Source organism: Mirounga leonina, unplaced genomic scaffold (assembly GCF_011800145.1).
Source record: "Mirounga leonina isolate KUSES-001 unplaced genomic scaffold, KU_Mleo_1.0 Mir_104, whole genome shotgun sequence".
Lineage (NCBI taxonomy): Eukaryota > Metazoa > Chordata > Mammalia > Carnivora > Phocidae > Mirounga > Mirounga leonina.
This window is the reverse complement of record NW_023270231.1, coordinates 299170-311369: the sequence shown is the minus strand read 5'-3', so window position 1 is coordinate 311369 and position 12200 is coordinate 299170. Positions and strand designations below refer to the sequence as shown.

The following is a 12200-nucleotide window of genomic DNA, read 5'->3' as shown; positions in this document are numbered from 1 at the left end:
GCTAGAACTTGGTGGAGCCATGGTGAGAACCTAGCTCTTCTCTTCCTAACTCCCTAACAGCCAAGCATGATGCCCACAAGTCCTTGCTTGTATCCTGACTCTAGTCTCTTGCTGGATATCATTTATATCTCTTCCATACCTTCCAAAGCCCAATCCACTCTGTTTGAATTTATCCTTCCTTTAAGGCTTTCATGACCATCAGTCTCAGTTGGCTTGGGACAGTTCCAGTCTATATCTCTTGTTCTGGAATAACTGATAATAGCTTTCTCTTTCACTCGTAAATGTCCCAGTTTCGATGATAAATTATATGATCACCTTATTTAAAGCCCCAGTCCTATTCTTATAGGAAGCCTTGCTGATGTCCACATTCCTCAGTCAAGGCATTCTGCTGTGACCATCCAGAGGACTGAGAGCTTGGCTATGTTATTTAGCCCTTAATCTAACCTTTATAGCTAGTGTTTCTCAAGTTTGTCTTCCATTCAAAAGTGGGTCTTGAGTCCTGAAAGGCAGGAACTGTGTCTTACACCCCTATTGCCCACACCACCCCAGATCTCACCTGGCAAAATGCTGGGGATACCTTCACCTTGATAAGCTTGATCACTGGCTAACAGATGGCAAACACAAAGACTAAGAGGTTTGATTATTATGTAGGGCAGATATTCTTCATCTGAAGTCCTGGGATGGGCTTCTAGGAGTATACATCGTCCCCTGACTCCTGGTCATACAAAAATATAGATATCTACATGTGTGCATTTTTCTGGGAAAAAGAGTCCAGAGTTTTAAAAAAGCATATCCTCAATGGGCCTATGACATCCAAATGCTAAGAGCCTGACTTGGGGAGCTGGATCTTTTCTGCCAGCCAGAAGCTGACTTATGGGCACCCTAATGTCCACTTCTTCCTGGAGCACTGGGGGTTTCCAGGACGTGGGCTCATTACTATTCTGAATGGCTCCCTGGCTGTCAGGCACAGGGCGGGCAGGAGGCTGATTATCTTCACTGTGTTGCTGGGGAAATTACATCAGGGTGAGGGTTATGGGGGTGCCCAGATACTACTTAAGACCATGTGCTATTGCTGGCAGGGCCATAGCCCTGTGTCTTCCCTGCTGGGCTGGACCTTCGAGACATCAGAGCAGTTACATACACACAGTGAGGTAGCAGGTTGATGGGGGTTGGAGTTCCAGTTTTACTGTTTCACCACTAACCAGCTACGTAATTTTGGGAAATTTAAAAGAATACCTCTGAAGCTCATTTTCTCCATTGATAAAGCACAATTAATAAAACTAGCCACTTCCAAGTATTATAGTGAGGATTTAATGAGCTCAAACGTAAAGTATGTTGAGAACCTCATGTACATAGGAAGCTCTCAACACATCAGAGCTGTCAGTAGCATTATTTTTAGAATAATGGGCTTATTCCTTCAGACCTAAGTCACATGCATCCCAGTTCTCATACAAGTTGAACACTACAGGCCTCTTCCCAATGTGTGGCCTGAAAGCCATTGGTTAGGGCAGCAGAGACCTGAGCGCTCAACCCACGGACTGAGTGTCAGTGGGATTTACCTCATCTATTGTGGGCACACAGTTGCTTCCCAGTGGCATGACTTTTCAAGAGATGGGTCTAGAAGGTGAAATGTCTTGACAGTGGCCATGACTGTGTGAAAGGCCCCGGAGTTCAATATGTACAAGCAAAGGCACAGGGGGTCACAGGACAGGCCTGAGGCAGAGGAGGAGCCTGGGACAGGATGGGAGTCTCCTCCAGCCTCTGCTGCTCAGCTGCTGTGTGACCCTGGATGAGTCACTGCTCACTCTGGGTCAGCTGCCTCATCTATAAAGTAAGGGAAAATAGAAGTCCGTAATCTCTAAGGTCTCATTCATCAATAAATTTTTGTAATTGTAGATTCTTTTTTTTTTTATCAACATATAATGTATTATTTGTTTCAGGGGTACAGGTCTGTGATTCATTAGTTTTACACAATTCACAACGCTCACCATAGTACATACCCTCCCAAATGTCCATCACCTAGCCCCCCCAACCCTCCCACTCCCCTCCACTCCAGCAACCCTCAGTTTATTTCCTGAGATTAAGAGTCTCTTGTGGTTTGTCTCCCTCTCTGGTTTTGTCTTGTTTCATTTTTCCCTCCCTTCCCCTATGATCCTCTGTCTTGTTTCTCAAATTCCTCATATCAGTGAGATCATGTGATAATTGTCTTTCTCTGATTGACTTATTTCACTTAGCATAATACCCTCTAGTACCATCCATGTCATTGCAAATGGCAAGATTTCGGGGGTTTTTTGATGGCTGCATAATATTCCATTGTGTGTGTGTGTGTGTGTGTGTATACATATATACACACACACATACCCCACATCTTCTTTATCCATTCATCTGTTAATGGACATCTTGGCTCTTTCCATAGTTTGGCTATGGTGGACATTGCTGCTATAAACATTGGGGTGCAAGTGCCCCTTCAGATACTACATTTGTATCTTTGGGGTAAATAACCAGTAGGGCAATTGCTGGACCGTATGGTAGCTCTATTTTCAACTTTTTGAGGAACATCCATACTGTTTTCCAGAGTGGCTGCACCAGCTTGCATTCCCACCAACAGTGTAGGAGGGTTCCCCTTTCTGCACATCCCCGCCAACATCTGTCTTTTCCTCACTTGTTAATGTTAGCCATTCTGACTGGTGTGAGGTGGTATCTCATTGAGGTTTTGATTTGGATTTCCCTGATGCCGAGGAATGTTGAGCACTTTTTCATGTGTCTGTTGGCCATTTGGATGTCTTCTTTGGAAAAATGTCTGTTCATGTCTTCTGCCCATTTCTTGATTGGATTAGTTGTTCTTTGGGTGTTGAGTTTGATAAGTTCTTTATAGATTTTGGATACTAGCCCTTTATCTGCTATGTCATTTGCAAATATCTTCTCCCATTCTGTTCGTTGTCTTTTGGTTTTGTTGACTGTTTCCTTTGCTCTGCAAAAGCTTTTTATCTTGATGAAGTCCTGATTGTTCATTTTTGGTGATTGTAGAATCTTAACAAAGATTTAAAAAGGATCCATTTGAACGGCCGATCTTAGGATCAGAATGTTGGGGTTTCATGTTTATGGCTAGTTCTCAACCACCCATGCTACCCCCCAATAGAGGCTGAATAGAGTTTCTTGGGGGTAGGTCTTGCCTTCTCTTTATCTCCAGTACTTTGCCCCAGACCAGAACACACAACAGGCTCTCAGGGAGCAGCTGACTGGGTGCCAGGGAGGCAGACACATGTCTTGATTCAAAGACAATATAAAAGAGGTCATATACTTTTGACTAAGGCACTTGCCTCCTCCCAAGTCCCCCTGAAGACAGAAGCAGAAGATTGAGTATACTTGACTATCAGAAAGACGTGCTTTAGACCATAAGAGAGAAAAAGATACTTAGAATGCTTGGAGCCAATTGAAACTTGGGAGTGGTCTGTCTATCTTTCTCATTGTCATGGATAAAGAAAGGGAAGTATGTAGGAAATGGAAATGAGTAATTCAAGGTCACTCAGAGAGCCAGGGGCCCAGCTGGCCTTGGACCCCAGCTCTCTTGCCTCCTGATTCAGAGCCCTTCTTGCCACACACATTACCTCCTAGACTTTGTCACTGTCATGGTGGCGTAAGGATATCCTCCTGACAGGGACAGCATTAATATGGGAGAGGCAAAGGAGTTGGAAGTGTGGTGAAGCTAAGGGCAAGTCCCCGGGACCTTCTGAAACCAGTCTCACATTGCAAACAGAATCTGTCTCGACTGTGGAGTCTGGAAGAGCATTTTAAATAAGCCAGAGGCAGATGCTGCATCTTTGGCCATCATCTGGTCACTGCCCGATGTCTGCTATTGCTGCCCAGTGAAGGTACCACCCTACATGGAGACAGGGGAGGGCAGAAAGGGCTGCTGGCGGACCCCTTAGCGTGTTCCTCCTGTAGTTACAGGGCTGCTGCTTAGCTTCATTCCAGAGGACAGAACGACATATTCTCCTCCATGTAAAGGCACTTCATCCAAGCAGAGGAACAGCTGGTGATGTTCCTTTCTCCTCTCTTTCTCCAGGTCGTGAAAATTGCTAGAGCTGCGCATGTGTGGTTGGGAAACAAATGGGGATGGCTGTGCACTTTGCTCTGTATTTCTTCCTCATTCAAAAATGCTCCTCTCCTCCCCTGGGAGCCCCAATTCACCTTCTGTTGAATGTAGTCTTAAAAGTAAAACTGGTCTTATCCAGGCAGGTCTACTGGATGGGGCGGAGGTGGGTCATGAGTGACCTCTGCATCTGAATATTTTGCTGGTGGGGCTTGCCACTGTGCCTGATACTCTGACACTCCTTTGATTTGGCACAATCTTTTTGCCCGGTCCCCTCTGGAAATACAGCCTTTCTATCAGGAGGCATCAGAGGCATCATATGGTGCTATCTATCCATCTGTAGTTCAAGAATCAGAGCCTGGACTTGAGGTGTTTCTAGAGACTTCAAGAGACTTCCAGGAGCTCTGAGAGTGATAAAGCTGAGGGCAAGCTCCCAGAAGCTTCCAAATCAGGAATGTTAAATACACTCCCACGTGTACCACTGTCTCATCCTGCTTGCATAGCAGACATCTCATTAATTGAATATTTATACTCTTCCCTGTTGAAACTAGATTCAGCCTAAGAATCCTTTGCATAGCCAATTGATTGGAATGGCCATGACCATTTTCTATCCCTGTTCTTTAACTGTTCTTCAGGGCAAACAAAATTGACGATTGCAGTGCTGAGAAGCAAGAAAATAGGATCACAAGTACTGAGAAACATTGTCAGGGTCCCCTCATGAAATGTGCCCAGAGAGCAAAGGTAATGAAGACATCCAGAAAATCAGGGCAAGAGTGAGGAGTCTCCAGGAGACTGATAAAATGGTTGGGTCTCAACCCTATGTATTTCAAGTCCCCTTTCCAACTGCAGAATCACTGGCTTCCCTTTTCAGCATGATCCCTAAGCAGAAAATACAGCTCTTACACTATCAGGAATTCCGTACTGTTTTTTAAAAAGATTTATTTATTTATTTTAGACAGAGAGAGAGAGAGAGAGAGAGAGAGAGAGAGAGAGAGAATATCCTGAAGCAGACTCTTCCCCGCGTGAGGACCAGATGCTGGGTTCGATCCCACCACCCTGAGATCATGACCTGAGTCAAAATCAGGAGTCAGCTGCTTAACCAACTGAGCCACCTAGGTGCCCCATGAATTCCATACAAAAAAAAAAAAATTCTACATGAGCTTCCATGTATGCCAAGAGCCACCAACACAATGCAGTGGTTGTCCAAACTTCAGGCGCGCTCTCTACCTTTTCTTTTAAATAGCTACCTCCCACCTGAAAGTGATGCTGCCATCCCCTACGAGGCTCCCATGAGAAGAGGCAGCCTCTGCCGGCCTCACCTGCTGCAGCGCTCTCTGGATGTCGATCCCCTGGCCCCACGGCACAGCTGGGTTAGCCAGGCAGTCCCCAGCATTCCCTCGGCGGGATATATCGATTCTCTGCCTCCGCAGGCTCTGAAAAGCCTCAGCCATCACCTTCACCCCGTCGTAGGTGAGCGCAGAGGTGTACTGGTGGGAGGAATGGAGACAGTTAGGTGTCAGGGAGAGCTGAGAGGGAGGCAGGTGGGAGCTCTGTCTGGGAGAGTGCATCCTGGTAATGAGAATGGCAGCAGTGGGCCGGGCATGGGGAGTCCGGGGCAGGGGTGAGCCAGGAAGGGTCTGTGCCTTAGACGGGGGTTGCTGCTTCCCCTCATTAGCCGGTGTTGTGAGTTCCGTGTTGCCAGTTATGACTTTCAAAGGGAAGCCAGAATTCTAGATTTTTGTGTGCAATCTGGCAATTTTAAAATGTTGCTCCAACTGGAAAAAGAATGTGTAGATTAAATGCAGCACATCTATAGCTCTGATACAGTCCATGGAAAACCAGTTGGTTTTCTCTGTGTTACAGGCACCAGTTGGGAGCCAAGAGGAACTATTTACTCCACTATCTCTTGTGACAGTGAAAGAAAAAAAAAATAGTCCAAGAAAGGTAAGCTCTTAATTATTTCCACATTGTGCCTCACAAGTGGCAGGTTTATCTCCTGCACACTTGCCCCTTGTGCTTATTCACGATAACTCTCCATTTTTCCCCTCTTGCCTGAAAGGGGGCTAAGATATTGATGAAACAAAGCAGGCTAACAATCCAGGACACTATTTTCTAGTTTGGAACTCGTGTCTGTCTTCTTCATTAATTTGTCCCCAATCCTAGCTTGTTCCCTGACACATTTTAAGTTCACAACAGAGAGTTGTAGAATGAATGCATGAGTATTTTTCCAGTTTTTGACTATGATTCTTTCACGTTTTAAAAGAAAAAATATAGGTATTACATTTGGTTATTTTTATAATCGTCAATCTTTTGGAAGTTGGGCGGGGTATTCACATGTTAATTGGTATGTGGTTTGTTCGTTGCTTTAAAGCACATTTGTGATTTTGTTTGCTTAAGCTCATATTGAAATGAATTTTCATTTTTTTAAGCTTTTATTTAAATTCCAATTAGTTAACCTACCGGGTAATATTAGTTTCAGGTGTAGAATTTAGTGATTCAGCACTTCTATACAACATCCAGTGCTCATTATGACAAGTGCCCTCCTTAATCCCCATCACCTATTTCACCCATCGCCCCCCCCCCGCCCCGCCCCCAGCCCATCACCCTCTGGTAACCATTCAGTTTGCTCTCTATAGTTAAGAGTCTGTTCTTCGATTTGCCTCTTTCTCTCTTCCCCGCACCCCCCCCACCCTTTGCTCATTTGTTTCTTAAATTCCACACATGAGTGAAATCATATGGGAAATAAATCTTCAGTTTTGAATTGCTAAATCAGTTTGAGCAAGAGTGGGATGAGAAGCATCTCAGTTAAATGGTTTGCCATTCGCAAAAAGAAATTGAGGGGCAAGAGAAAGTTGCCAAGGATTCCGTTTGCTCCAGATAAACAAATTTGGCCTCAGAATCCTCAACACAGTGTTCCACACAGCCTCTGCCAACCTATTGGGTCTGACATGGAAAAGAAAAAATACCTGCTCTCCTTATTCTAAACCATTATCGAACAGCAAACAAAATAGATTTTGGCTGTAGGATTTAGAGCTTCATGGCTGGGGAGTGAGAGGGAGATGCCCTGCATAACTGGGAGTTGATGCTCTGAGGCAGAGATGAGCTGGATATTGCTTAGATTTCTCTGATTTTTAGCTGGGTATGTGGCTGACCAGATAAAGGGCTAGTTCCATGCACAATGCAAGAAGGCTCCATCCACAAAGAAATGAATGCAAGCAGCATCCCTCCTGGAGCTGTGCAACATGGAGGCCCTGCCCAGAATAGAGACACCATTTTCCAGCTTCTCCTGGAGCTAGCTGGGGCTAGGTTTCTAAGATGTGGTCAATAGCATGTGAATAGAGATCTGTGTGACTTCTGAAAGGGGTTCTTAAAAGAAGTCATTGTGCTTTTCACTTTCCTGCTGGGTAGAATACTGAGTTAATGGTTGGATCCTCAGCAGCCATTTTGGGCTATAAGGCAGCAGCCATATCCTGAGGACACCAGAACAAGAAGATAGAAAAAGCTTGAGTGTTTGGTAATTGTGAAGCCATTATACAAGCCCCAGATTGCTAACTTCTGAATTTTGCTTACACAAGAGAAAAACAAAATATTTATCTTTTTAAACCATTGTCATTCTGGGTTGTCCAACCTTTATAGCATACCCTTAATTTTTATGTATATATTTTCCTTATCTTGCTCCTTTTAGAAAGCTATCCTTTCCTGAAGTCTAAGACTGCCCAGAAATCTGGGACAGGGAAAGGGACCAGGTTGGTCCTTTGCTGTCTGCTGCCCGTCCCCTCACCTTAGGTCTCTTCCAGTCCACTCGGGTGTGGTCTCGAGCATCGCTATTCTTCCACTGTTGCATGATCTTGGCTGGGATGGTGTCTGTGTAGTTCACCAACTGGAAACCTGTAACATTTGCTCCACTCTCCTTGAATTTGTTTAAGTCAATATCCATGAAACCCTGTGCAGGGAGGAGGGGAAAGAGTCAGAACATGCTGCCTGGATCAGTCAAGTTAATCATGTTAGAGGGTCACAGGATTTCTATTGTGTTCCATAAGGTGAAACTGGCTGAATGGAGAGACATATGTGCCTCCCTTCCTTCTGAAGGTCATCACTTAGTTTGTATACAGTTAGCACAGTGGTTAAGAGCATTTGCTCAGAAGCCAGCCGTGCCTGGGTTGAAGTGCTGGCTCTGCTATTCACAGCCATTAGTTAAACTACCTTGGGCTAAGTTGCCTGATGGTTTCTTGTCTGAATAATGAAGGTTAGGAAGTTGGGGAGAAAAAGCAATGTGATGATGCACGTCAAGTGTGTGGTGCAGACTGAGTGGGGTTACTATGATGCCACAAATATGGAACAGAATAGACACATAAGGAGGGAACTAACTACCACCCACATTCGCCACCCTTTTGAGAGAAGAAGAATCTGAAGTCCGTCAGGAGCAAGCTCCTGTGGGCTCCCCAAGGTCACCAGCAAGTCTGTGGAAGAGGTAGGATTCTGGTCTGGATTCTGACCATTCCTCTCTCCGTGCTCTTTCCTGTACCACAGACTAGCTTTTCTTTACCCGGTGAGGCCCGATCAGTTCTAACATCCACAAAGGATCCTTTACCAGGAATAAATCTTTCCTCCCCATTTGGTAAAATTCATTCAAATTCAGTAGGTCTTTGACTTAAAAAGGAAACCTGGTATTTGTATAATATATTCCATAGTGCACGTACTTTCGTATCTATGGCCTTGTTTCACTTTATGACTTTATAAGGTAGAAATTCTATGTCTATTTTCCATATAAAGGAACTGAGATAAAGTGGGAGAATTGATCACCAAGTCATCCAGTGAGTCAGTGGCAGAACATGGACTAGAACTAAGGTCTTCTGAAAGTCTTTACTCATCATTCAACAAAAATTTTTGAGAACCTCTAGTGCATATTCTAATAGTGAATAAAACAAGTTCCTTCTCTTATGAAGCTTACATTCTAGATAATAAGTAAATATGTAGCATAGTATATACAATGAAGTCCTATGACATTGTCCAAGTCTCTTAATTTCTCATTGACTTATCTAGTTCCTTGTTTAAAAGATCTAGTCATGAACAACTTCATGACTCAAAGATACTCCCCCAACCCCCCACCAAGTGCCTCCAAAGTTCTGATTGTTTATTATTTGTATTTTATAAATCACCCAAGCTCAGTTCTCCTCAGAGCCTTTGTCCTAGCTATTCTCTCTGCCTCGAAGTGTGCTTTCCCTGGCTGGTTCCTTTCTGTCTTTAGGATCTCAGCCAACATGCAGTCTCTTCAGAGAGGTCTTTCCTGGCCCCCTTACCTAAAGATCCAATTTCCACCCTGTGGTAGATGCTGCCAGTAAGTACCCTGCTCATTTCCACTCCCCTTTATACACTGATATTTCACTTTAAAAAAAATACATTTGTTTATTTGAGAGAGAGAGAAAATGGGGGGAGGGGCAGAGGGAGAGGAAGAAGCAGACTCCCCACTAAGCAGGGAGCCTGACGTGGGGCTCCATTCCAGGACCCTGAGATCATGACCCGAGTGGAAGGCAGACACTTAACAACCGACTGAGCCACCCAGGCGCCTCTGATATTTCAGTTTCTATACTAATCACAAATACCTATTACTTCAACCCTATGGGAATTAATACACTCAAGAGAAGCAGTCAACCAATGACAGATGGAAAGCTAGTAGGAAAATACTCCAGATTCCTTTCCCCAGTGGCTGGAGGTGAGAGAGTTGCGGCGGGGGGAGGTGGAAACAACTCTGAGACCTGTTCTACATCAATGTCTAGAGGTCCCTTAAGGGATCAGGCTCCCACAGGGGTACGTGTCTTGATTGTGCACCTTTACTGGATGCCATCCTGTCCCTTTCTAACTTTCCAGATTCCTCACTGGCATCCAAAGAAACCACCTGTACTTGAATCCTTGTCTTAAGTCCTGCTTCTAGAAGAAACCAATGTCACCCCACCACCCAGTCCAGCCAGTTCCTTCTCAGTGCCCTGTTTAAGTTTCTCCAGACCTTTTCTATTTTGTTCATTGATGTGTCCTGGAGCCTGGCATCTAGAGCAATGCCTGGTACAGATCAGATTCTCAATACATATTTGCTGCATGAAAGAATAAAAACCAGAGACTTTCTCAAGCAAGAATGCTAATTAGGCAGGGGAAATATGATAAGCAGGCAGCAAATGCCAGTGGACAGTTTTAATTGGTTGGAAAGAGAAGCTCAGGTTAACTTTTCCCATAGCCATAGTTTATAGACTTTTGCAGAGGTCTACTGATTTGCACAGTGGTCTAGCAAGTTGTTGGTACAGATGGAATCAGAATATATGCTAGAAGACACTATACCATCTAAGAGAAATCCCACCACTGGTTAAAAGCTAAAGCACCGTTGAGAAATTTCTCATCATTTTTAGAGATCTTTAAAAAGAACATCTTGTTCATAAACTAACTATTGAGAGAATCAAATGGAAATTCTCTCCTGGAGTCATCTTCTACCACTTGAAAATCTATAACCAGCTCCTGAGCATTTTGTACTAACTGCCCCCCTCTTGAACATGATGGGGGCCACAGTAAATGGATGGCAGAGTTTATTTGAACATAGATGTCACTCACTTCCATCACAGAATGTCTGACTACAAGGTTAATGGAGCCAAACCTCAGTTATGTTTAATCAAACTGACGGGACCCTCTAACGGAACTCCTTGTGCTCCCCTGGGAAAGAATGAACAGAGGACGATAAACTCCTACCTGTGATGTCAGGTAAAAGAAACAACATTAGGGAATAACTTGTAGACAATGCATATTCATCTAATAGCTGGCATTTTCCCTCCCATGTAAGATCTCATGCTGGAATGGTAATCTTCAATCTCTACAATGTCCCTAATCACTAAGAAATGAGTCTTTTATAGTGACTAGGCTTGATTTCTCCATAATGCAAGAAAGTGGACTCTGACAGTATAGACAAGTGCTCTTGACTAAGAAAGGGAAATAAATGCGTTAACTATTTGCCCACCAGTTAACTGCAAAGTTCAACTCACTCATTCTATTCCCTGGAGCATGCTCATTAAACAAGGTTTAATTAAATCATTTTCTAATTTTCTTTGCCATTTTATTAAAAAAAAAACCAACAACCTTGGGTAACATTTGGCATTTAGAATATTTTTCTTTATCTGCTTTATCTGTGATATTAATTATATGTGTAAGGATGTCACACTGCTAATTACATTTTATTAAGGATTTAAACTATGAAGTTTAATCGTCACCACTCTATTTGAGCCATTTTGCCTATTTTATAACATGCCCCAAAATACTGAGTCCATTGCTCTGTACACTGTACTATTGAATAAAACTAAAATCAATGCACAAGATGGTTCAAGTTATTCAGTATGAGAATCCAGGTCTCCCAAACCCAGGCTCCTTCCAACTGTCCCCGCAGAGCTGTACCAGCTGCTGCTCTTCATAGAGTGACTCTGTTTCTCATCTAAAATAGGGTTTTGGGGCACCTGGGTGGCTCAATCAGTTAAGCATCTGCCTTTGGCTCAGGTCATGATTTCAGGGTCCTGGGATCGAGCCCCGTGTTGGGCTCCCTGCTCAGCAGGGAGTCTGCTTGTCCCTCTCCCTCTGCCCCTTGCGCTCTCTCATAAATAAATAAATAAATAAATAAATAAATAAATAAATAAATAAATAAAATTTAAAAAAATACACTTTGTGACAAGTGAGCTCTTGGAGATGTTGTGTCACTATGCTCCTGTGTGCTGTTTTGGCACCTCCATGGCACTTCACACTGTCCCACATGTGTCTGATGAATGTGTGACATGAGACGAATGCTCTGCCTACTATCTCATTCAAGCACTGATGACCTGGCTGGTGTACTGCAGGCTCTCAGGATAGAGGTCCTTCACCTGAGGGACACATCAGAATACGTTGGAGAGCTTTTGCAAAATAGTCACCCCTAAGGACTGTCATTCCGTAGCCCTGGAGAGGTAACTGGACACCTGTATTTTTATAAAGCTCTAATGCTGGTGAATCAAAAATCAAGGTTCAATGTATTAAAATTATAAAGGTATTCATTAGAATAATTCCAAATGATGGCACAAGTAACAAACATTGAGAACTGGATGTG

The 12200-nt window shown here is 43.8% G+C and overlaps 1 protein-coding gene across 4 annotated transcripts in view; it reads right to left on the bottom strand.

The window, feature by feature from the left end:
• Positions 1-12200, bottom strand: part of GRIA1 (glutamate ionotropic receptor AMPA type subunit 1) — a 296932-nt gene that overhangs the window by 107759 nt on the left and 176973 nt on the right. For 3 of the 4 annotated variants that reach the window (XM_035012648.1, XM_035012639.1, XM_035012668.1), the window contains 2 exons: positions 7875-8036; positions 5413-5580 (listed from right to left, as the gene is read on the bottom strand). In XM_035012648.1, coding sequence (XP_034868539.1) covers positions 5413-5580; positions 7875-8036 — 330 coding nt within the window. The remainder of the gene's footprint in view (positions 1-5412; positions 5581-7874; positions 8037-12200) is intronic. The other variant, XM_035012657.1, reaches the window with a different exon arrangement.